Source organism: Labrus mixtus, chromosome 15 (assembly GCF_963584025.1).
Source record: "Labrus mixtus chromosome 15, fLabMix1.1, whole genome shotgun sequence".
Classification (NCBI taxonomy): Eukaryota; Metazoa; Chordata; class Actinopteri; order Labriformes; family Labridae; genus Labrus; species Labrus mixtus.
This window is the reverse complement of record NC_083626.1, coordinates 12,846,435-12,873,099: the sequence shown is the minus strand read 5'-3', so window position 1 is coordinate 12,873,099 and position 26,665 is coordinate 12,846,435. Positions and strand designations below refer to the sequence as shown.

Sequence of the window (26,665 nt, the reverse complement as noted above, 5' to 3'; positions counted from 1 at the left end):
AATAGTTATAATTTTCTGGGAGCATCAGATGACCAGTACTCTAAAGTACAGTACTAATCTGTAAACAGTCCATACCTTTTTTTTTCAGTGGTAGTTGAATTGGGCTGAACGATATTGGAAAAAAATGATCTTTCTGCGATATATACTGCAATTTTTTAACTTAAACAACCAAAAATGTAACCAGATAAATGCAGTTTCTTTGTATATACCTGTACATGTATTAAATTTCAATCTAACAATCATACTTTGAATTGTTTGAATCTTAAAGACATTTTCTGATTTCAAATCTAAACCGTCTCCTGATTTAATCACACACTGGATCCAGCCTTCGACTGTAGCCACAGCATTACCAGACAAATACCTGTTATCTGGAATACTCTCAATTTAAATCTGCCTCACGTAAAGGAGCATCTGCCTCAAGCACCATGCCGGAGTGTATGACAGCAGCAGCGTCTCCTGTATGTCCACATTTTACATGAAGGGACACACGGACTCATAACTGCATGCACAGTGGTCAGTTCTGCGACCACTGAAGTTGATACCAGACAGACTTTTGATGTGAATAAGTAATGGAAAACTTTTTGTTTAGTTCAAACAATAGAAAAGTGGCAACATGACATGTCTCAAGTCAAACGATCGACATCGTCCTGGATGTGAGTATTGCACATAGACTGTTGTGATGTTAAAACAATGTTTTGTTCAGTCCTATTGTCAGATGTTACGTATTGCCTGGAAGGTTTGGAATGTTCCACTGAGCCACCTCTACTTTTAGAGTAGACCATGTTAGAGCAGAGGACGGGTGCACAGTGAACCTGCGAGCATTAGATGATACACAGCTAGTGGGACCTGTGTCGGTCGCTCTCTCCTCTCTGTCTCGGTCGCTCTCTCCTCTCTGTCTCTCTTTCTCTCTCTCCCTCTCCCCCTCCACCTTCCCTGCCGTCTGTCTGTCAGCACTTTCCCAGTGGTGGTGTGAGACATGGCGTCAGGGTGCCTGGGCTGCCAGCTTCTGCCAGCTCACACTGTGACCTCCAGCCCCGCCACCTCAGCTCCGCGTGCCAAAGCCACAGCAGGCCACTACTGGGCATTTACAGAGTCGCCTCTCTTTGCCAGGAGGAGAGGCTTTTCATGTGGCGTGGAACATTTTGAATAGTAAAACTTATTGTAATGGTAGAGGGAAACACAACATCTTCTTAACAAAAGAATGAGCCACAACAAATTACTAATATCTACTTAAATCCTCAACATTTTTCTGTTTTTTATTTTATTTTTATTGTAAAGACACCTGATTCAAGAATATATCAAAATCTTTATTACTGCTAAATTGTATAAAAATCTTCATAACATATTACGCTAAGCAGTGGGAACAGTAATAGGTGGTTGTGTATTTAAAATTCATAGAGTAGAAATAGTGAAAAAAACAGTACAAATTTGGACTTGATGATGTCTGAGCCATTGAAGCCCAAAATGTTTCAGCATCAAATGGTTGGCTGGATTCTTTGGCTTTTTTTCTGATCCTGTCAGATATTTCCACTAATCAGGAAACTTTCCTACTTTAGACATCTAATGTTGGATACCAATAGTATCCATGACAGATTTTGAGTATTAACTCATATTAGTTATCCTGCTATCTGGGTCAGTGTGTCTGACCTGCGGACAGGGATGATGGGCCAGTATTGACAAGTTAGGGGATGAGCTGAGGATCAGATGATTGTCTCCGGCGTGCACCTGTGTGATAAGAAGCCAGCTCATGTCCCTCTTATCTGTCGAGCCCAACAGCCACAATATAACCCCCCTCCATCCTCTCTGAGGCTCCCGTCCTTCCCAGCTAACGCAGGAGCTCCTGAGGGAGCGCTGACTCAGGTGACTGGGTTTTAAACACCATCACCACCCCCCTCCTTCATCTTCCCGGGCTTGAGTATGACCTTGCCTCAACCCAGAGAAGAAGGGGGAGGGAGTTGAGGGAGGGCAGAGGTGGGTGGAGATAGGGCTAGGCCCTCATTAGCCCAAGCCAAGGCGGGACAGCTCGGAAAAAGTGCGCTAATTACCCCACTAACAATGCCCTTGCCGTTCATGGCTTAGAGCGGCCACTTCTCCACAGGATAATAACCCCATCACCTCTCTGAGAAGTTCAGGATTGCATTCTCATGATCAATTTAAATGATAGACAAAGAGTGGTGTTATAACTCAGTCTGCAGTTGGATAAACCCTGCAGCAGTTTCTCACAGAGGAGCGTGTTACTGAAGTTTGTGTTATTTGTGTTTGTTGGAGACACTGGATGACGCAGATACATCATTATAGGACTTGAAAAACAATTTAAAAACCCTCCCTGCATCTCATTTTCCTTTTGGAGAAAACGACTGAGTTCTCTGACACAGACAGCTACTAATTTTGGCAAGTTTTCTCCCAAAAAAAGAAGTCTATCATTAGTCCAAAAAGTTTTCAGCCTGAGTCCAATCAAGTGTGCCTTCGCTAAGCAACAGGTTGTGACTGTTTTGTCTGAGACCGTTTTCTGAGTCAGTACTTCTTTGCGACTGAAAGGTGACTGGTGAAGCCAGCATGGCCAGCATTAAAGCCCTTCACACACTTCTCCTTCATCTTTTCTGTTAGCGTGTGGAAACAGCTTGGCGACCGACAGCCTGACATTACAGCAGCAGCAGCCTGTAATCATGGGACTGTAAAAACCCAAATCCAGCAGCCGCAAACAGTGTGGCCTCGTCATCGTGGTGGCAGCTAAGAACCATTCACTGCCTCTGTCCCATAAACTGTGCTTGCTGTGTCACACCAGACCCCCTTCATAGATGATTCTGCTTTCAATAAAGTTAGCCAGTTAAGCCTATAAACAAAATTCCTGCTGACATGGGAGGCTGCTGACACCATCAAACTGCCATGTCTAAATAATGTGTTTACAAACCAATTATGTAAATAAAGTAAAATTAAAACGTATTAAACGGGCTTGGTGCTCTGGAACGCTCTTCCATGCAAAATATACAATATGTCAATCATTTACCTATATATTATATTTAGAATTTAGGCTAAAACATGTTGAATGTGTAGCTCTCTCTCCACACAAGCTGTTTGCCATTACATTGTCTACACTTGTACAGCTCAGCTGCTTTAGTCTTCTCAAACTCTTAAGCGCTGATTTCCCATCATTATGCCATTTAATGTGATCACGATGGTAATCAGATTGCAAATGAAATACCTCAATGACACAGTTTGTTTGTGCCCAATGGTGTGGGGCGGTAAGACAGGAGACTGGTGGAGCATTTGGAAGGGCAGAGCAGCTCCAACCAGATCTTGGCCTAATCTCTAAAACCCTTGTACTGCACCTTCTTTGGGTGCTAAAGGGTAGGGACAGACTTGTGGGCAGTTTTATTGAACAGGACCTGTTGTTGAATTAAGGAATTACAATGGAAAAGAAGGATGGAAACACATTCATTGTCTTAAGGAATGACATCACAAACAAGTGAAAAATAATTGCTTACGCCTTTTTAATTTTGCCATCTGTGTTTTCATGTTATTCTACTGCTCTATTTCTCTTTAACAGCTGTTGGCAGCCTGATTTAAAAATGAGCTTTAATCAGGTTTTAAGCTTCTAAACTACTTATGAGTTGTGAATATGTTTGTTAATACATCTTACCGTGGAAGATGAGCAGGGATGAGACCCAAAAGTGCTGGATGCGGTAGTCTGTCAGAATGTATTACACACCTCACAGCTAAGAGCCAGTTGACAGAACAGCCACTTGTAGCTGCTGAGTCTGTGTGGAGGTATGCAATTTAGAGGGGACAGTGCTTTCTGGATGGAGGATTTGTGTGGTAAGTAGAGTGTGAAATAGTATGAATTCACGCTCTGCTGCTTTATCACAAACTGGTTTGGATTGCTTTGTGGAATATAGTTTGTTTGGGGCTGCTTTTAAACGTGTTAATCCTCTTTTCCCTGTGTTTGTATGTGTGTCTGTGTGTTACAGTCGTGACAGTGACCTCTCTACAATCATCTCCAACCTGCACCACACCAGACAGCACGGGATGCCTGAGGGCCAGTCAGACTCTGACCATAACACCAGTTCCGGACACACAGGTAGGACCCTCAGTATTTGTGTGTACTTAAAGGTTGGACAGAATGCTTTATTCTTTTTTTTTTTATTTAGTTTTTATCTCTTTCTTTTTTTCCTTTGCCCCTGTGCTGCTGATATATCCCTCTGCACATCTCCTCTAACATATGTAAACGTTCCATTACCCATTTAATTTGCTCTAATTTGTGTGATTGGGGGAATTTAACATAAGCTTATTACTCATTCCTGGGGGTCGCTCTCAAGTTGATTACTTAATGTTCTTCCCACATTCTCTTCTGCACTCTAGGATTTTTGTTAAACCCCCTGTTTTAAATTACCTCTGAATAAATAGCTTTGTTTGCCATTAATCCAGTTTCATGTGAGCAGAGGAACAGGGCTTGTGTGTGTGTGTATATGTGTGTGTGTATGTGTGTGTGTGTGTGTGTGTGTGTGTCTGCACTAAGAGCCTTTCTTAAAGCTTACAGACAGAACACAGAAAGCATTTAATCACAGCTATTTGTCAAGAAGCTTGTATGAGGATAGTGTGCAATCAAAGACATGTGGTTATAAAACAGCCTTTACTGATATCACTTTTCAGCAATCAGCCAACTTCACCTGTTTCTGACTCTTTGGGTTAGTTAATGACATATGTTTATATATTGTGTTGAGTCCCATATATCGTGCTCATAAAATACACAAACGTCATCTGACTTTTAGATTTCTTTACACTACATGCCACATTCACCCATTCACAAACATGTGGCATAGACTGTGCTTACCTGCTTGTTGGGATTTTACCGCCTATTTAATGAGTAAGTATGACTAGTGGTGGAGGGGAGTGTAGGAGCTGGGGATGGAAGCCTTGATCTTCTGATTTGTCTTCTGGTTTTGCGCTCCATCTTCTGAGCCAAAGCTGTCCCTAATTTTGAGGGCAACATTGCTTAACTGGCACCAAAACCAGTTTCCACACACAATAATCAAAATATTATTGCATATTTAACTTGTATTTAATTTTATTACTTAATGAAATAGTTTTTATGGTATATATGAAAATTGGTTGAATTGGATACAGCCCATTAGCAAATACAACAGATTGATACATTAGATAGATGTACTTTATATTATAGTAAAGATATTATGTATAAAAGAAAATATCATAGTAAACTTTAAAGATATTATATATATTTTTTTATAATATAAGAGCGTTCCTATGTTTTTACATGTTACCCAGGGTTTGACCCTATTTCTTCTCATACCATTAGACGCAGGCGCACCAAGTGCCATAATCAGCCCAGACCTAGCACCTCCAAACCCTCTTTCTCTATGCGCTCATCTTTCTGTCTGCCAGATTAATTGTCCATACGGTGCCTCTGATATCAGCCAGGGTGGGTGGAATTAGACTGCTCAACAGCCAGCCCAGTCAGTGTCTTAAACCCTGGTTTGCGACGGATTTCCACCCAAATACCGGCCTAATCAGCTGATAAACTAAATGGAGAAATCAGAGCCCTGAGTAGTTATCTTAATGGAGAAAGACACAAAGATAGAGGTGGGTGGGTGGTGTTTTATGGAGGAGGGGGGTGAGCACCGTGTGGCCTAAACCAGAGGGGGTCCAAAACCCTAAAAATCTGTCCGGTTGACCATTAAAGGGAGATTTAACAGGCGCTGCCTAAGCGGCTCGCTCTGTGTCTGTAAACAAGTCCAATCCGATCAGCCACTGGCTCTAATTCTGTCTGCCAGTGAAATTATACACACACACATATTCACAAACACACAATTGCACACAAATAACACACAGTTTAACACAGTTATACAGATGCGTGCCCACGCGAAATCAACACACGTTCAAATTTGCGTCTAAATACACATGTGGGTGTATGAAGTTTAAGAGCAGTGGATTATTTGATGTTGGGATGGATGAGATGGTAAACACAGCTCGCTTTCTATGATATTGTGTTTACATTGTTCTGTCAGTCAGCTGTACTATTGGACGTATCTTCTAAAAGTGTTTTAAGTCTATCAGGGAGTTGTCGAAAGAGAGAACCTGAAAGTTGGAGAGTAAGGCAGGAGAGAAATAAGAGGGCAAAATAAGAGACAGAGATGCACTGATGGGAGAAACATTTGGACACACAGAGACAGAGGAAAGAGAGATGAATGAGTGCGGTGGTGGTAACAAGGGAGGGCAGGCAGCAGCTATGGCGGCGGATGGCTCTGTGTGTTTGTGTGTGTATGCACGTGTGTGTGGGTCAGGAGGAAAGAGAAGCAGGCTTGCTGGGTCGTCTCTGCGCCGGAGTGGGCCGTTAATTAAATCTGAGGGACAGACAGGAGGTCTGCCTCCCTCCTTCTCTTCTCCTCTCCATCCCTCCCTCCCTCTCTTCACTCCCCAGCCGCTGGCTATTCAGAGGCTCCGTTAGATGAGGGAGGAGGGAAGGGAGGGGGAGAGAAAGAGGGAGAGAACAGGGGCGCCGACGCTGATAGTCTGGCTGCCTGTGGAGACTGTAAACCGTGGCTCTGTGGTCAGACCGGAGACTCAAACAGGCAGATAAGGTGTTTTTGGACTGCTACACTCTCTCTCCTCTGCTCCCTGCACTCAGACTCCCAGAGGCAGTTATAGCCTGTCGGTGTGTGTGTGGTTGAGAGTTGTAGCAGTGGTTTGGGGCTTGTGCACATTTGTGTGTGTGTGTGTGTGTGTGTGTGTGTGTGTGTGTGTGTGTGTTCGTTTCAGCATGTACACTTTTCCGTGTGTGGTTTTAAATGCCTGGTTTTAGATGTTTGCTTGCGTGTGAATCTGCAGCCCAGCGTGTTTGTGCAAGACTTTTTCCCTCCAAACTGATTGTGAGCAAGGATTGCTTTTAAAGTATTACCAGCTTGTTATAACATGATTAGTATTAAAAAGCAATTTTAAACAAAAGTAAACACTCCAGGATTTCTGGTGATATTAGCTCAATTAAACAGAAGCTAAAAGGAAGTGTTGGTCGTAAATATTTTAGAACATCCCCCCGCTTCATTGGAATATCATTTTGCTGCCATAACAAAAAGGCTACTTATGATTAGTAATACAATGCACTAATTCAACTGTCAAGACATGGTCAGTAGATGAAAACTATTTGTTTGTTTCTCTGTTAAAACTCGATGTAAGACAAACACAAGTATGAATTTAAGAAAGTTGTATTTTAGCCTTTACTTGCCTGTGACTTAACTGGTGTTTTTATTAGAATGTTAACATGCATATTTTTGAAAAAGGTACTGTGAGTACAAGAATTCTTGCAAGAATGCTTGAGACATGAGCTGATTTCACACATCTATCATTTCTGATATCAGAAATAATACAGAGAATTTCAGGAGGACTGCCCCTGGAATTCTCCTAATCTAGTTGTTCACAAATGAAATGCAGCAGTTAAATAACGTGTGTGGAGATCAAACCGGACACATGCAGACAGTCTGTTCACAGCACTGTTCGCAGTGAGTGAACGTCACCTGCCCCTCCCTTGAGATGAATTCTCCTGATTATATCCTGCTGTGTTCTCACATCAGCTCATTCGGACTTTCTGCGGAAAAAATACTAGGGGGCTAGCAGGAGAAACTCGAGATAAAGTGAAAAATGTGGCTGTTCACACGTACGGCTAACCCTCGAAATATCAAGGTTTTTGAAAGCACTATTAGAGATTTTACAATCAAGCAGTGCATTTAAATAGATAACTTTTTTATCTGAATTAAGGCCTTATGAGGTAAATATCAATGGTCAACATGAACCCTTGGTGAAGCTGGTTTGAGTTCCTACACAAAAGCTTAGTTATGAACGACTATTGATGGGTTGTGCAGATTTGATTAAATAGCTCTTAATGTGTCACCTAACAAAATCAATATTAGTTTCAGGGTGTGCTATATATATATATATATATAATTATTATTATTATTATTTTGTTTACTGCAGACTTTAGACTGCTAGCTGCCTCAAATATAAATATTAACACTCAGACTGTTTACATTTCTCTGTAGATCATGTAAAACCACTGTTAAAAAGCCCCGTAGACTCTTGCTGAAGAGCACGGCAATTGTGCAAAATACTGAAATGAAAAGACACAACCACAGAACATTCTCTTTACTTTGTTTATCCTGTCTTGACTCCAAGTCATTTTTTTCCTATTAACTCTGGTTTTTAAGACGATCTTTTCGTCTTCACTGTGAAATGCATTTTGTCGTGATGTCATAATCATGAATTGTTGTCATTTCTATAAATTGCTGATATAATACAGTGAGTGGCAGGCTTAGTAATAATTAAAATCCACAGTTGAGATAATATAACATCAAAGGAAAAGGCTGTTTGACAGTAAGTTAAAAACAGTTATTTAATTTTGATAACCCACCTGTAGCGTTCATAGCCTAGCTTCTATCTATGTTGATACTGTGGCCAGCTTCTCCAATCAGTGGTTGTGCTGATGGTCTTCTACTTTAGGCAACACTGACTAACGATGAAAGATACATCCTACAGATGCCCTTGGACTCATCATCAGTGATGTGTTCTCAGTCTATTGATTCTACAAACTATCTTTCTGAGATCGCTCAGAAAACAGCATGTGATTAAGAACATAGGTATCATTATTATTTTCAATCAGTAGATCGATTTTCACCAAATTCACCAAATCATATAAGAAGTTATAACACAACTGTTTATATATAAAGCAATCTTTATTTTCTTAAGATATATACTTTGGTCTCTAATGCGCTTTATTAGACAGTATAGAGGATAGAGTAGGTCATCAGGGAAAGATAGTGGGGAATGACGAGCAGGGATGGAGCCGCAGGTTAGACTCAGGCCGCCTGCTTGGAGGATAAACAGCCTACTGTAGGTACATGCTTAGAGCGCAATTGAACTGGTAGGCCATCAGTGCCCCCTCATATTAAGAAATTCTTGACCCCTCTGCTTGTAATATTAGTTATTAATAACAGGGAGACTTAATTGTGATGTTATTCATGTTAAGGACAGAAAAACACTTTTTTAGAGCACTGAAAGGTTTTGTTTATGTCCATTTTTATTGATTAATTCGTAATAAATTGCATCGTATGGCACAATCTTAAACCGGTGAATTATTTAAAACCTGATAATCTGGACAATTTACTACTTCTGGAATCATCTCTTTTTGTGCATTACCACCTGATGACCAGATGATTTTAACAGGACCTATAGTAAAACACAAATGGCCTTTAGAATGACTGTTTATAACACACATTACATAGCCTGTATAGGTTCTTATTGTGAAGCATAACTAGATTGAGTTTCAAAGTGGCTTTTGTTTATTACAATCTCATAAAAGCTCAAGTCCTTTACCATTTACCTTTTTTACACTTAATGGTCAGACATTTTTTCGTCAGTTGTCTACACAATCATGTTTGCTTACCATTCTTCTTTATTAATTGTGTTATTCTTTCCGATCCCTCTTGATTTCTCCCTTCCCTTTTAAAAAGTCACAACATGACAAACAGAGCAGCTATGTTGCTGTTTGTGTAAGTGCACGTGTCAGAAGTGGCGCATCCTCCCCTTAGCGTGAGCAGAAGCACCTCCATCAGCCGCCATCAGCCCTCCCCCCTCCCCCCTCCTCCCCTCTCTTTCCCAGCTGCATCGGCCTGTAAGCCAATCAATGGCAGGGCTTTCAGGGCCGGCGGAGGCCCCGGCGCACAGAGGGGGGATCAATAAGTTATTAGCACCATTCTGTCAGCTGTAATGTGGAGATTGATCGGGGGGCTGCGGCTGGCGGCCCACCCCACGTCCCCGCCTGTCATTCCCCCCTCCTCTCACAGCTCCCCCCCTCCCCAGCCTGATAAAGATGACAGATTAACGGAGTAAGAGAGGAATTAAGGAGTCTGGCTGTCTGAGCTGTCACCACGCTCCATGGGATGGAGAGAGGAGAGGAAGCGGACTAAAGTTTGAGGGAGGAGAGGAAATCAGAGAGTTGGGGGAAAAAGAGGAATGCTCCCCTGCCTGATGATTCGCCTGGTGGTGTCACATGAAAGAGAAGTGGTTTAGGTCCTGCTGTTTCCTCTTTCTCTATATGATTCCTCTGTTTTCGTCCCTCTTTTCTCTCAGTGGGAGAAACGGAAGATAAGGAGGAGGTTAACTAGTAAATGGAACAGAGGCAATGGCTACAATACTCTGTGTTTAGCCTGGAGACTGTTTTCTGATGTTGAATGGCAAAAACAAAGTGCTTTATCATAGCAGTTTTAGCTATTTGCATTTAAATATTAAATATTTTTGACAGAGAAAACTTTAAACTAAAATTAAAACTCTTGAATCCATAATTCTTCGTCTATATTAACAAGCAGGTGATAGGGAATCTCCCTGGGTACCAAAGTAGACTGTCAGCGTTGTTAGTGGGAGTAAAAGGGTTAGCATAGACGCTAGCAGAGCTCAGGGCTGGGCATTAAAAGGGAGCGGCGGTGCTCTAAGAAGCCCCATTTAATTGGCTTTAAAAGCTTTCCGCCCTCAAATCTCTGGCCCTTGGGCACTGGCTCAGGAGACGCGGTGTCTTGAGTGAGGTCTGCTCAAGAGACGGCTCAAGTGTGTGTGTTTGATCATGAGAGGCTCCGGGTGTGGGTGTAAGCATATGTATGTGTGTGTGTGTGTGTGTGTGTGTGTGTGTTTTGAAAGAGAGGGGCTTTAACTAATGGGGGTTCTCTCTCTTTGTTAATGTTTCATAGATGGAGACCAGTGAAAGAAATGTGTTGAACAATATTTGAAAATGAGAAGAAACACAGAATGGGGAATGATAATGGAGATGACAGAAGAAGTAGAAATCATAAAAGTGTGTGTGGTGGTGGTGGTGGGTGTGTGTGTGTGTGTGTGTGTGTGTGTGTGTGTGTGTGTGTGTGTGTGTGTGTGGGGGGGTTAAGGTTGCATGCACTTGTCCATTAGTGTCCCTCCCCCTCACTTCCCTGTCTCCTTTGGATAGTATAAGAAGTGGATCTCTTCTGGACCTCAGAGGCAACATCAAACACTGGATCATTAGTGAGCCTCCTCTCTCTCCCTTCATCGTTTGCTCGCTCGACCTCTCATCAACACCAGGGCTCCCAACAAAATCCTCAGAGTCCTGTCTAAGTCTCTATCTGTCTCTTTCCCTCGCTTCATATCTGTTCCTTGTTATGGAGAAGAAAGAACATAAGTTTGGGTGATGGGTTAAAGGTTAAGGTCAGACTCCACTCTAGCTCTACGTCTCAGTTGTTGACCGTTCACTGGTTGCTAAGGTAACAATAAAATCAGGAGTGTACACATGACAGAAATGTTGCTTGCTCTGGTACTGCCATGAAATTACGTCTCTTTTATTTTACCCTCTGTTCATCATTTCTCTGTACTATTTACACATGCTGTGCAAATTATGAAAAATTGCTTCGTTGAAAAAGAGAGACAGAAAAGAGAAAGGAACCATTCTCCTTCAGGGAGGGTAAAATACGCCCCCCTTCCCTAAAAATATGCACAGAGAAGTGAGAGAGACAAAGCCTGAAAAAAGAGAAAGGCTTGGCTGTCTGAGTGGAGAAATAAACTGAGTTAGAGAAAAAGCAAGGTGCAAGAGAGAGAAAGAAAGAAAGAGACAGCGAGAGGGAGAGCAATGACAAACAGCTTTTTCCTTCCTGCCGGCGCTGCGTGCGATGTGCTCTGCATCCCCTCCCTCCCTGATTAGGCCCGTATTGATTTGAGATGTGTTTGGGGGGTTGGGTCGGGGTGGGGTGGGGTTGAGGCAAATGGGTGGAAAGGAAAGGAGGGATGAGAGGGTAGGAAAGGTGGAGGAAGAGGTAGTAGGAGGTGCAGTAATTGTACACTGGATGCTCCTCTTTGGCGTCAGGGGAGGCCACCATGGGGGAGGAGGAGGTGGAGGCAGGGAGGGGCAGGAGAGATAGAGAACTTCTGCTGTGAGGAGGTTTCATACCCACCTTGAGGAGTTGAGAAGGAAACAGATGGAGAGATGAGATATGAAGATCAGAAGTGTGTTCAAGAGGAGGACAGCAACAAGAGAGAAGGAAGTGGCTGCTGTGCTTCTACAAAGAAAGCCCTGAAAAATAAAGACATGATACAGACATAAAGCAGGATGAGAGAAATTTCTCAAGCAGCTGAGAGGCTCTTATGCACTTTGGATCACTCTGAAGCTTTTGTTTCAACATTTGGAAAAGACAAGAAATAAAACAAGAGAGGGAGGAAGAATGGTGAGTACAGGAAAAAAGTAGATTTATTGTGTTAGTCCGACTAAAACTGGACTTTTAAAATACATGTAAGCATGTTTGTCCGGGTGAAATGTTAAATTGAATTTCTCAAAGTTGGACTAACACACGTAGATAATGCAGTTAGAGAACGATTCATTCTCACATGCATACACCTCAAACAGGCCCAAACCGGACTAAGCATTTTGCTCATGCTCCACGCCCTGTGCCGGGCTTCAACCCAGAAGTCAAACTTCATGAGAGCTTAGCACAGCAGAAGTGGTGTGTTGTCTGCCTTAGGATATTACCATCACATCTGAACCAACAGTAAAGCATAGAGTAATAATGAAATGTAAAGAGCTGTACAGTTGTCCAATATTTTCACGGTTCTACGTCCAACCACCTCTTTGCCGTTTGCTAAGTTGCTAACTTGTTTGCAAGGTCAGCCGTAAGAAGGTCAAGTAGTAACTTGCTAAAGGGGGCATATCACCACCTACCATAGCATAACATTTTCCATCAATAAATTGATTCTCAATCGGTACATATATACAGGGCAAGCACAGTATTCGAAGTAAATGGCCTAATCAAGCTGTAACGGTAGCTTGCCTTAACTGTGCATGTAAATGTACTGACTTGAGGACCGTCAGCTGGAAAGAGACAATGCAGGATGCAGAAAGAAAGAGCCCTCCGTCCTTCCTCAAATAGACAAACACACACACATTCACACACATGGGAATGAGCTGGGCAAATATGTCATCCACAACGATGCAGGCCCCTCTTATATCTGACAGAACAGGCACATCTCTAGACACCAGTGGCTTGTTTCTCTCTCCCCTTCACTTTTTTCTCTGTGGCCCTTTTTCTTTCTCACTCCTCTAACGCTGCATTTGTAAAGCAGCTGTCATGTATACAGGTAGAGCAGAGTGTTGATATCAGGCTTTTACTTCAGCCTACTCTCTGACTGTCTGTCCCTCTTTCTTTGTGTTCACAGATGACCTTCTAGGCAAGAGGAAGAGCTTCTCTCCTAACAGCAGCAGCGAGTGTCCCTCTGACAGTAAGAAGTCACGCAGTGTGTCCCCCAAAGGTAAAACCTCATGCTGTACTTTGTGTTAAGACGTTACAGATGTGGCAGACAAGCATCTTCAGAGAGGGAATGGGTGAAATTATTTTAAAGGAATGCAAGATGATTGAGTGTTATAGTGTAAGAGAAGCGATAAACAACTGCAGATGGAGAAATTAATATTGCTGTTTTTTGTGGGGTTAGTGTGATGGTGACACACACACACACACACTGCATTTCACAGATGCAGACAGAAGCCCTGTTTATGCCTTGCAATAATCCATCCTGGGTGATCGGATAGCAAGAGGATAACACTTAAGTACGGGTGTTTACACTTTGCATTATCGTTTCGTCTCCATCGACCACTTGTGATGGGGTCTCCCTTTCCCGCTTCAGATACAAATGTACACAGAGCCTTAGTCTACTTCATAAGACTTGAAAAAGCCTTTAATGATGATGACAAACAACCACACACACGTTGCACGAGCAGCAGAGCAGATTGTGTCATCACAGAATTAAGCGATGACGTGATATAAAACCTTTTTCAGTCATATGAATCTTTGAATTGAAAGACTGCACAGCAGAGGACAACAAGATAGGCACAATGAACACACAGATCTGCATTACATCTCATAACTGCGCTACATTAAAATAAATAAACGCTCGCTGGTAGCTCTCCTGGCGTCTTTTACAGCATGTGTAGGCATTGATCATGAACTGAAATACAGGACATATCATGTCCATAATGTAGTCAGGGATGTTGCATGACAGAAACAGGTAGATCCAAGAGAAATCTTAAATTAGTAATGCATGAGAGGATAATGGTCTGTTAGGCTGCTCCACGTGATTGTTTGGATACAGGGAGAGTGGGCGGTGCTAAATGTGGCCCAGGACACAAGAGCGTTAACACTAATAAACCAGACCAGCTCTGTATGTGGTCTGAAGTGAACTATCAGATCTTCATCCGTCCTCAGAACGCATTCTTCAACAGCACATGTACGAATCTTTGCCTTTACTAAACAATTGTACCTTCACATTATAATCACTTTTAAACAACAGAAAACTGATTTATTTAACTTAGAAGAAGTTTAGAAATCAATATTTGGTGGAATAACCCTGAATTTCAACTACAGCTATCATGAATCTGGACATTTTTTCCACTGGTCTTTCACATTGCTTTTGAGTGATGCTCTGTCACTCTTGAGGACTTTTCAGGTGATCCCCAAATCAGTACCTCCATTAGTAGAATGGAGTGTGCTTTTGTTCAAATTAAACAAACATTGGAGGAGAATGGCTACCATGCATGAAGAGATGCTGATTTAGGAAAATTTGAAGTGGTCTCTTAATTTCTTCTAAGGCTCTTTATGTAGTGATATATAATCTAAATTATATAATATCTTAGGTTATAGCCTCTGCTTACAGAATCAGAAAAGGATTAACAAAAAAAAATTTAAACATATTTGCAGCTGATTCTTAATACACACACTTTATTGATAATCTGCTCCAGATAACAAGAAAACAACATAAATTATGGACCTTTAGAAGGCAAACCCTGGCAAGACAATGCAGCTCTGTTGCGCATCAATCCGGTCACTGTCCTCTATTATTCATATCTACTTCATGCAGTGTGAAACTGGGCGCCAGGCCTGGAGCCGGCAAAGCTACTGGGCCATTCCCTCTGGGCTCCTAAGAAAGACTTCCTGAATGATGCATTATACAGCAGGCAAAACCACAAAACCAAGGGCAGCTCACCACATCTCTGAAGACACCAGAACAACATGCATACACATACACACACGTCCACAAAGACACACACACATCTGAAGCACATGCTTGCCAAACAACATTTGCAGCACACAAGCTTGGACAGATAACTCAGATAAATTTCAACATCAAAATATGATTGTCTTACTGTTTAAAAAATGGATGGGTGAGCATTGGTGTAAATGTGTTATGATGTCAGATTGATTATAGAGCTCACTCTGAGTCTGGTGTTGACCTTTACCCTCAGTATAACCTTTGACTGACAGGAGCCCAGCCTGGAGCCTCTTCTTGTATACCCATCTCTGGCCATTAAAGTCTTACTCAGACACATCCCTGCTTCTGAAAGATGTATGGGCTTTTGTGGATGTGGGTTTGTGAGTGTTTATCTGTGTGCGTGTCTGTTTGTGGAGTAAGGCTTTGCTTCCTTTTAAGGCAAATGGGGCTTGTGTGTTTTTATTTTGTGTATGTTTCTTCGTGGAGCCGGCTGTTCAGGGAGATGCATTTAATTAAGCCATTTATAAACACTTGATCCTGCGTCTTAACCTTGAGCTTTGTCTGCACTCAAACCCTACTCTACACCTTCAAGTGTGTTTCTATACTGTATATACTATACTTCTTGCCTCTGAGTTAGTGACAGATGCTAACTCTTAATGACTGAAACAGATGTAAAAAAAAAAATAGATTCAGAGAGCAAGACGGACTGTGTAGCATTGGATGGAGTTAGAGAGATTGGATGATGCTGTGTAAACGACGTTGGTTTTTCTTTTTGTTGCGAAGTTGGTGTCTCCCGCTGTGTTCAGAGAGTGAGAAAACTTTAGACAGGCACAGACTAGTTGCGCGCACACACACATACATACATTTGAGGACCTTGGGTGGATTAGCTGGAGCTTGGCGGTGGAGACAGCGATGCTTGCTTCCTCCCCCACCAGCACCAGCAGCAACACCTCCGCTCCTCAGCGCCACTCCTGCTCGCCTGCCCGGGGCCAAGCTCAGGTTTCAATGAGAAGGAGGTGGTAAAAATAACCCCGGCTTTCTTCTGTCTCTCCCTCCTCCTCCTCCTCACCCTCTTTCTTCCTCCTCTAACTCCCTAACCACCTTCCCCATACCCCCCACTGCCCTTACCTTAGATCATGTTACTATTGACAGAGGGAGGGAGGGGGGAGGTCAGCAAGGAGATAAGTGTGGTGACTGACTGCTATAAGATATAATTCCACACATCATCCTCCAAACTCTTAACACAGCATAAACACTGCACAGCAGTACTCATCAAATGAATGGTATACATATTGCAAAAACATCTCTGCTAGAAAGAAGCTAAATATTCTCAAATATAGTAAAATCATCTTGTTTAAGCCAATGAGAGATTGTTAAATATAAACTTGATTTAACCCTTCACATACGAAAATGCAATCTTGGACCTCTGCTGGGATATTACATAAACTACTTTAATGGTTTGTTAAATCAAGCCTAATATTAGCTGGACTATCATATTTAGACAAAATGAGATCTGTTTTCTTAAAATAAGATTAAGATTGACAGGATTGACTATACCAATCTCCCCCATGAAATCTGTTTTACTTTCTTGAAATTCCTTTTTCGTAGTTCACACACAAGGTGTTATTTGTTACTTGCATAAAAAAGAGAAATACATTACTGTAATCCCCAACGGTTCCCCGTCACAGCTGCTGTGTTTTGTCCCAGACCTAAGTGCGGTTATGAGGGGACACTCTGAAACAATTTGCACTGACTGACTTTCTTTGTACAGCTCTACCTAAAGAGATGTTCTCTTCATAGTTATTATTCTTAATGAGCGATGATCTGTCTAAAACTTTGTTTCCTGGCTGATATGTAAGGAAGCCAGAACGTCAGAGTGCAGACATACATACTAAAAAATCAGTAGGAAGCAAAAAAGCAATAACTAGGAAGTGGCTAGATAAGGAACAGCTAAAAAAAAGGAAAGGGCGATTGTAAAAGATATGTCTGATATGGAGAAATTGACCATTTCCTTAAGACTCTGCAAAGATAAATTCTGAGTTATTAATTCAAATGGTTCATGTTAATGAACATTGACCGTACAAAGAAAAGAAAGAGAGTTGTTGCATATGAACCTTTTCTCACTTTTAACCAGTATTTTGTTAGTTAACTTTGGTTTGTATGCAAATGTGATATTTAAGTGTCGTATATGAAACAATCATGTTAAATTCATCCTCAAGATGAAATGGAACATAACTGTTTTGAGCCTGAGGTAATCCCATATTGTGCTGGGATTTTATCCTCTCCTGCTGATCTGGACTATTAGGATAGTAATTCCTTAATGAGAGTTAACTACAAAAAAAAATAAACCACGAGCTGTATTGTACCACTCTTGATGACCTGTCAGTTCAGTTTTACACTTTGTGGTGTAAAAATGAAAAACTTAGCAGAATGTATTTTCTGCTTCTTAAATAACAAGTGTCTTATCATAGTAACATTACAAAATGTGGCCAAAAAATATTCCCTTCCAGCAAATGGTAAAGCTCAGGTTGTACCAATTAAAAAATATATATTTAAATATTAAGTACAGGCAAAAATGTGAACTAGTTCTTAAGCAGCAGTACATTAACTCCATGTAAAAAAACAAAAACAAGATTCAAGTATTATATTTAATTCTTGGATTTAGGCCTTTGGGCTAAATTGGTAATATACCTTGCAGAGCTGCAGCTGGGCTCTGTTAGAAATGTCCTGAAATTTGATTTGGGGATTTAAATTTTTGATTAGTTATGATTGTATCTCACTGTCTATTTGTATATAGTTGAAATGACAATAAAGAGTTCTTGACTTGACTTGACTAGCGGCTGTTTGTAGCGGCATATTTAATTTAATTGTACTTAAGTCAGATTCCTAAGAACCATGACTGTCATGGAGGTAAATGTAAATCATTAACTATTGTATTATAAGTATTCATCCCTGATTTGTTGGATGCTGACAGTCAATGTTTCCTTTTCGCCCTCTCTTCAGAGAACTCCCAAAGCCCGGTGGTTGAGGCAGGCAGCAGCCACGGCCTCATGAGCCCTGAGGAGCACTACAGGCGCATGATGTCAGCACTCAGCGAGCAGGGGTCCTATGAGGAGCAGCAACAACGGCTTTACCAGCTGGCAAGCAGTATGGGTCTCCCCGGCCACGGTGAGTCCACAGGCTCTGCATTTGTAGATATACATGAGAGTACTGCATGTGTGTATGTGTGGTCATGATCAATCCTCAATGTCACCGTACTAGTTTTTAACATCTGCAGTAATCTTGGTTATTGATTGGTACTCCATCAATACCTCAGCACACATTTTTAAATTCAGAATACAGGTTTCAAGAGGAACTTTAAAGTTACTTTAAATAAACTTGATATTTACTTTAAACTGTTAAGAGTTTCCTTGTGAAGTACCTCACAAGCTTCTGCAAAAAAAAGAAATCCCCTTTTCCATCACCTGTCACCATGTCAGTGAGATGCAGAGCTACTTTGTAACCTTGGAGTGTAGCGCTGTGTTCAAGGTGCCATGTTAAGGTGTGCCACACTGTTGGAGACAGCTGACATTTCTATTTGCGGTGCTTGCCCACCCGGTGTCAAAGTGTCACTCAGGGTGATTTCTGACCACCACGGCAACCCAATGTTAACACCCACAAGCCGTCGCATGCATCAACGCCACGATTGATCCATGAGCTCATTGGCCGCCTGCCAACCCTTTAAATCTCCAAACACCCTGGAAACCACCAGTTTTTCTCTGCTTCTACAGACACATAAAACCCACTGCTTTTAGCTTAAGAAAATTGTAGGTTGATAAGCAAGAGGGGAAATAAGAGATACATGGTTTAAATTTTATACATTGGCTCAATATTCACTTCACTGTGTCTGCCATTAACCGTTCACCTTTTTCTCACATTTTTGTTGGAAATGTAAAATTTAGTCCTACAAGTCTTTATGAGCTCTTTTGCAGCGGTATAAACCAAATCAATGCCTCTGCCAGATTGTAGTTCAAGCTCCTTTTATTTTATTTGATAAGTAATGATTTTTAATTGCTGGCTGCAAATCTGGGGGGCGAAGCCTATAAATGCTTTAATTGCCGTTTCCCCGTGTCTTAGAGGAATTTGAAGCAAAAGGCTGTGCATTGTGGGGATTTTATGGCCAAGGGTGCAGTCCAATCATTGGCTTCCTTTTCTAGAACACTTGCTGGCATGAGGCAGGCGGTCTGGTGCATTACAGATATACTCCCTCCCTTTCTTCAGCTCCACAATCCAAATCATTTGATAGTTCAACATGATCCATTATTCTGCACATGTGCATTCTTCTGGAGTAAGAAAGGTAAGGGTTTCGCTTCTTCTTAAGGTAAAGAGAAACCAGGGGAACGTTAACGATGGAGCAGCAGTAAAAATAGAAATGGAAAACAACAACTTCTATCAAAAACACAACTTCAGGTTTAGATTTTCCTTATAGTGACGTGTATGCTTACATCGGCTGTTTGGCTTCTGTTTCTCAGATCCTCCAAGCAGACGATAAACCATGGGCATCAGGCCTTTGGTACTGCTAGTGTTTGTTTTCCTTCACACTTGGCAACTTCCTCCCTCTGTCCACTGACTGACGGGTTTAAACAGAAGACTTAATATAACTCTACCTTCACAACCCAGTTTCTCATTGTAGCAGTTAGAGCTTTTTAAGATGTTCAAAACAATCTGGTAGGTGGGACAGAGGGATGGCTGTTTAGGTCTGTTGAGAGGCTGACTTGAATCACTTCGGTGAGAGCCCCTTGACATTGACCTGGTCGAAGATGGGGCCTCTGTGACCCCCTCCTTATCCCCCCATGGGCTGCCCCAACCGCCTCCATCATCTCTCCTATACGCTTCCATTTCAGACACTGCTTTTAAACCCCCTCCTCAATGCCTTCCTTTCCATACCCCTACCTCCAACTTTCCCTTTAGCCTTGGTCCCGGCAGAGCATCCTTTCATGTGTTTGAAGTGTTGGGCACAGAAAATTAAAGTGTGTGCGTGAAAGAGGCAGGGGTGAGGAGGAACTCTGTGTGCTTGTGTGTGGATGTGTGTATTAATGTGTAGGTGCAAGGTGTTGTTTGAGAGGTTCTCTCTGGACTTGATGGGCATAAGAAGAGAAGGGAAGTTGAGAGTTGGGGGTGTAGAAATAGCCAGGAGGGCTTTCCCTCCTTCTTCATATGATGAAAGCAGAGTGAGGGAGAGAACAGAAAAAGAGAGGTGGGGGTGGACATTCAGATGAAAGAGAGGGGCTCATGGAAGGGTTGTGCTTTTGTTTTGTCTCCTGCAGTTTTTCTGAATTGAAACATTAGGCTGTTCTCAACATCTCTTCCTTCCTGAAAAGACACTTAATTTTCTGGTGAATGTTGCACATTTGCGGATGTATGTCGTCTTTTGCGTACCTGCCAGTCGGCCGATTCCATCTTGAGGCTGGCCAAGCTGCATCAAAGCAGCACATCTCTGTATTCTTTCCCTGAGAGAACCCAGCTTAACGGAGGGGTATTGGGCCCAACTCCAGGGACGAACAAAAGAAGGGTGGCACAGTAGACGGATATGCAGGATGGGTCCAAGCAGTAAACTGGTAGTGAGTGTTTGTGTGTCCTCAATTAGGTCTCTAATGTGCAGTTTGAGGGACTCTCCCTTGCATTAGAGCAGCTGCAACACGAAGACTTTCGAAGGGGAAATTCTGCATTTGAGTACCCCACACACACACACACACACACACACACACACACACACACACACACACACACACACACACACACACACACACACACACACACACACACACACACACACACACACACACACACACACACACACACACACACACACACACACACACACACAGAGAGAGAGAGAGAGAGAGAGAAGGGCAGAGCCCCAGGTGACCCTGCTCATCTCAGTTCACATGAAAGAGAATTTGAGAGGTGGGGGGAGGGGACTTGAACCCAGTGTTTGAGTAAACTTTTACAAACATAAATAAAATAATAGAAATAGCAAAAATATATTTTCCTAGTGTTTTTTATACAATGGGTATGATCTGGGATTAAAGGGTAACATAGCTCATTAAACATATCAAGGTAGGACCCCAGATACCAAAATCTTCTTTTTGCACTAGGTATATTCCTGTTTAAAAAAGGTATTCAACCTGTGAAATAACATGACCTTTTGATACAGATGCTTGTTTTGTGGTTGTATCAAAAGGTCTTGTTTTGAGGGGTTCAGCTGTATTTTTCTGGCTGTGGCCCTTATCAAAGTCGATTAACTAATCATAATTTTACTCAGTCTACCCAAAGTTGTGTAAAGTCTATTGCTCTGGCAAAACACAGAAACAAAGCTCTCAGAGGACTTGGGAAATTTCTTACAGCCCTGGTGCAAGTCTAGCGAAGGTACTGTTACATTGCTTTAGAGGTGATGTGTAGTTTCCAGCATGTTATTCTTTTTTTAAACAACATGGACATGGGCCTAAAGTTAGGTTCTCTTTTATGTTTGATCTTTTGGCTACTGAAGGATATAAAGATGGTGCTAGGAGCTCCCCAACTTCATGACAGTGTGATACTAAATTGCTTTACCTGATACACTATTATGAAATTAACAGTGAGGTGAAAGAAACTCACAGAGGTCAAATCTTCTACCCTGTCATTCCAGAAAATGTATGCAAGTGCACAACAGACTGTGTATGTGTGAGTGTGCTCTGGGGCTTCAGTTCCCTCTGATACCTCCCTTATCTCTCACAATCCCCCACACCCCTCTTCCCCGATCCACCTACACACAAATACACACGCACACACACTTGTCTGCCGCCAGCCGAGTCCCCTGCGGCCTGGCGCAGCAAACAGATCGATACACCGGAGCTAGGCCGCATTAATATCTGTCGCTTCACCCCTCCCGCCCCCTGCCCGGCGCCTGCTCAACTGCTCTAGTACACACACACACACACACACACACACACACACACACACACACTAAAACACAATAAAAAAAACGCACTGTGAGGCACGCACATACAAGCACCTTAATCACACAGACACACACAAACCCACGTCACACCCGTACCGGCGGCGGAAATGGCCCCTAGCTCCCGCGGGATATGTCTAATTAAAAAAGGGGGGAGGCGGGGGAAAGAGGAGGGAGAGAGAGAGAGAGAGAGAGAGAGGGGGGATAGATAGATTGCGGCAGAGAGAGAAGAGAGAGAGAGAGAGAGCAGGATGGATTTTTCTCTCATTAGAAGCCATGTCTCCTGGTGTGGCCTGGCCTGGCTGATAATGATGAGGCCTCTTTTCCTCCGACGGCAAGAGAGAACAGGGTCTGCTGGGAGAGGGGGAGAGGGAGGGGAGGAGAGGTGAAGAAGTGGGATGAGGCGAGTGGCAGAGGGCAGAAGGTGGAAAGAAAGGGCAAGGCAGAGATAGAGGAAGAAGGTAGTTTTGGAACAAGAGAGGGGTAAAAGCATCCTGATGTGTGAAGTTCCTTTCATCTCGCTGTTTGTTTAAAAGAACTCACATACCATATTTCTTCAAAAAGTCTTTCTAGCATTTCCCTATTGTATTAAAAGCATTTAAGATTGATTTAAGTACTACACTTTGTGCTAATTTCATACACTTCTGCAAAAATGTCTGTTTTCTTTGTACAGTGTGGGTGTCTGTCTGTTTATACATATAACATGGGGATAACAAAATGCATGACATGTGTATATACATATATATATATATATATGCATACATAGCAGTTCTCCTTCTTCACTGCAGGATAACAAATAGCTGTAAAGTTGTGCTGTTTTGAAAACTTTTCATGCTCTGAGCTGATGCCAAGAGTGACACAAAACGAAAGTTCTTGTGGAACCTTAAATATCTTAGAAAAGAAGAACTATACTACATGTGCCCCTTTTGTCTTTCTCCCATGTATTTATCATATTTGTCATGTCAACTAAATTTTCCTATCTCTCTTACCTCCTATTTCAGACATTCTGCGTGCTCGCCAGGAGGCGTTGGCTGCAGCAGTAAGAAATCCAGCGGCCTTAGAAGCTCACCTGCCCTCTGCGGGCAGCTCCTCTTCATCCAGCCAGAGACGGAAGCAGGGTCTGCCACAGCACCGGGACGCACATTACACCGACAGGTAAGAAGCAAGGGCAGACATAGTTTGTTGCAATCCAAATCTTTATGTCTTTATGCTTCTACAACCAAAACCCTGGCCACACGGCTGTGGCTCACTTGGAGAGTTGGTCGTATCTCATTTGGAAGGTTGGGGATTCGATCCCCAGCTCCTGCAGTCACATGTTATTAGTGTAATTGGGCAAGACACTGAACTCAAATTGCTCGTGCTGCTGCGCCAATGACATGTGAGTGTATGAATGGGATTATTTAATACCAATGTACTCTTTACATAGCAGCCTCTACCATCAGCGTGTGAATGGGTGAATGTACCTTGTGATGTAAAAAGCACTTTGAGTAGCCAGAAGCTATACAAGCTGAAGTCTCTCTAACATTACTACTCACACAGATGCATATAAAGGCCTATTGAAGGCCTCAGTTGTGCATTATATGAGCTTATCAGAAATATAAATGTGAATGTAGATGTGAAAATCTGTGGACCAATTGTTGTTTTTCAGCCTGTCACTGGGTGAAAATTGAAGAGTTAAATCACCTGCTGGTTGCATCACAACAACACTACATTTCTCTTTCCATACTTTTGCCCAATCTTGGTTTCTTTGCCAGATCTGATCTCATATTTGGCTTCCTCAGTGTGCCTCCGTGCACACTGTGCGTGTGGATGGATGTGCATCTCCACATACATGGCTGAACTAAGGATCCAATAACCTCTTGGCTACAACTGTGGAACTGCACGCCTGCATCCCCGGATAGCCCCCCCCCCCTCCCCCCCAGCACTGGCCCCTGCGCCCTCCCAAACAAAGCCGGGGGCAGCGGGAGTGGGCGGGTAATTGCTTGTCGATTATTTATGTGGCGCGGAGAGAGGCGGGGGATCGATAATGGGCCGGCGGTGCGGCAGCAGGGGGAGGGTGTGTGTGTGTGTTTGTGTGTGTGTGTGAGAGAGACAGAGAAGGGGGTGGGGGGATATAAGCAGGAAGCTGAGCGGCCAGGCGCTGTGTGGTGTAGCTCAGGGAGGCTGTATTTATTGTGTGTGTAAGTGAGGAGGAGGGCCTATTGTGCATATGTGTGTGTGTGTTTGTTCTATTTCCGAGCTGGCGATTTTCATGTGTGTTCACTATCCGGATTGAATCTGGGTTTGTTTGTGTGAATATGTCTGCTTATTTGTGAGTGTGTTCGTGTGTGTGTGTGTTCGTGTGTGTGTGTGTGTGTGTGTGTGTGTGTGTGTGTGTGTGTAGGTTTGTGTGTGCTTGAGAGAGGCCAGTAGTGCAGCATGATTGTAGTCAGTGAGCCGCGGCTGTTCTCCAACAGCACAGAGAGTAATTAGCCACACTGGACCAGGGAGAGTTAACTAGGCCTCACCCCTTTACCCTTGTGTAAATATATATATATATATATATATATATATATATATTTATCTATAAAAACATTTTTTAGAAAGAATAAAAAGAGAAATTGTTAGGGAAAATATGTTGAGCGGCTGTTTCCATCAATTGAACCAGATATGTAAGATGAAGAAATAAGGGGAAATAGTTACAAAACCTGTATGATGGTGACATACAATATCCTGCATGTTCACTTTAGGAGTAAAATATGGAGACATCCTTCTCAGAACTCTTGGTCTAGGGCAGTTTTCTTTATTGAGCTTGGCCCCTTAATAAAACAAATCTTTGGTTAGATAAAAGAGTATTTTTTTTAGCCAGTATTTAAGTGCTTAAATGTTTCTGGCTACAGGTCGCAACCTTTCTGTTTATATATTGTAATCCCCCCATCCAGGTTCTTCAAAACAAATGGAGATTCCAGTTTGATGTTTAAGAATTTGACTTGACTGCAAAGAGTACTGTCCCCTTCCAAAACATTTTGCAAGATCTTAATCAAAGACTAGATAACAGACATTGTTACGTTATCAGTCCTAAGTCATTGCTTTGACGTCCAAATGTGAGCAAGTTATGCTGCCAGGTAAACAAAACCAGGCAAAAAAGAAAGGACAAAGGATGGCCTCGTGGTAAGTCTGTATGGAGGCTATAGTCCTCCTAGTGGGCGGCCCAGTCTCAAGTCTGACCTGTGGCTCCTTTCCTGCATGTCATTCCCCACTCTCTCTCCCTGATTTCCTACTTTATCCACTGTCCTATCAAATAAATGCATCAAATCCCCAAATCTTGAAAAAAAAGAGAAAGGGTGAAAATTGAGAGCTGACAGTTGTATTAGTGTAGAAGAGAAGAGCGTGTTTTAATTGAGATCATCTGTAAGAAAGAATAAAACACAGACTGAGAACGTGAATAAGTGACAGAAGCTCTCCCTCTCTCTCTTTAACTCTCTCCGTGGCTCACCTTTCCATCGACCCCTCATCATTGATTATCTGGGGCCCATTAGGGCCCATTGTTAAAAACAAATCATTAGGGCCGCTCGATGGACTTAGAGCCTGGCGCTCCATTTGTCTGGCCTTAAATGGCACTAAGCTCACCAAGCATCTGCAAGGCAAATGGGAGTGGGGGGGGCAAACACAGGAGATTTTAAATGGGGATGAAGAGAGGAGGAGGCAAAAGAGAAGAGATGGAGAGAGGACGAGAGAGGACGAGAGAGAGAGAGAGAGAGAGAGAGATGAACCAAAATAGGGAGCGAGGAGAGAGTGCGAGATAAGGGGAGGGAGGAAGAGAGCGAGCGAGCGAGCGAGCGAGGAGGGAGCCTCATCCATTTTAATGAGCTTCCTGTGTAAATGTGTTCCTGCAGAGAAGGAGCCGAGGGCGGCCGCGCGGCGCTCCTAATCCCCCCACGCTCCCGTCATTAAGGGCAGCCCTGTCACACACACGCGCGCACACACAGACGCACGCGCGCGCGCGCACACACACACACACACACACACACACACACACACACACACACACACACACACACACACACACACACACACACACACACACACACACACACAGGCGCATAAACACAAACTGGCTAGGCTGCAGCGGGACAGGAACGCTGTCGCCACTCTGACAGGTCGTCACACACCAGTGAATTCCCCTGGAGCCCCTGGCCTCACTGCAGGCGGAGAGAGAGAGAGAGAGAGGCAGAGAGGGGAGGGAGAGAGAAACTGAGAGAAATAACAGCGATATAGTTTTGTGCGATTATGAGACCACCTTGCATTTGATAAATTTGCCTATTTGAGTCTCGTGAAAAGAACTAGGTGTTTGTTTTTGTCTCATCTCTCTATAGCATGTATGTGGTTTTCCAACAAAATGCACACATAGGACAGAAAGACAACCACACACACACGCACACAACCCAGCAAAACGACTAATGTCTGCAACTGCCAATCCTCCCTTAAAATTGCCTCTTATAAAACGAGGAAGAGAGGGAGAGATGGAGGAAGGGAGTGGAGGGGAGTGTCAGACACTCTCTTTCTCTCCTTCCTCCTCTCTGTCCCTTTCTGTCTCTCTCTCCCCCTCTCTCCCCCAGTGATTAGGCCTAATTATGGTGGTGCAGACGCCTGGCA

At 42.9% G+C, this 26,665-nt stretch overlaps 1 protein-coding gene across 4 annotated transcripts in view; it reads left to right on the top strand.

Moving 5' to 3' along the window:
* samd11 (sterile alpha motif domain containing 11) overlaps positions 1 to 26,665 on the top strand; it is an 85,565-nt gene that overhangs the window by 51,651 nt on the left and 7,249 nt on the right. For all 4 annotated transcript variants that reach the window (XM_061057825.1, XM_061057821.1, XM_061057823.1 and 1 more), the window contains exons 4-7: positions 3,969 to 4,078; positions 13,228 to 13,320; positions 18,058 to 18,222; positions 23,032 to 23,185. In XM_061057825.1, the coding sequence (XP_060913808.1) occupies positions 3,969 to 4,078; positions 13,228 to 13,320; positions 18,058 to 18,222; positions 23,032 to 23,185 (522 nt within the window). The remainder of the gene's footprint in view (positions 1 to 3,968; positions 4,079 to 13,227; positions 13,321 to 18,057; positions 18,223 to 23,031; positions 23,186 to 26,665) is intronic.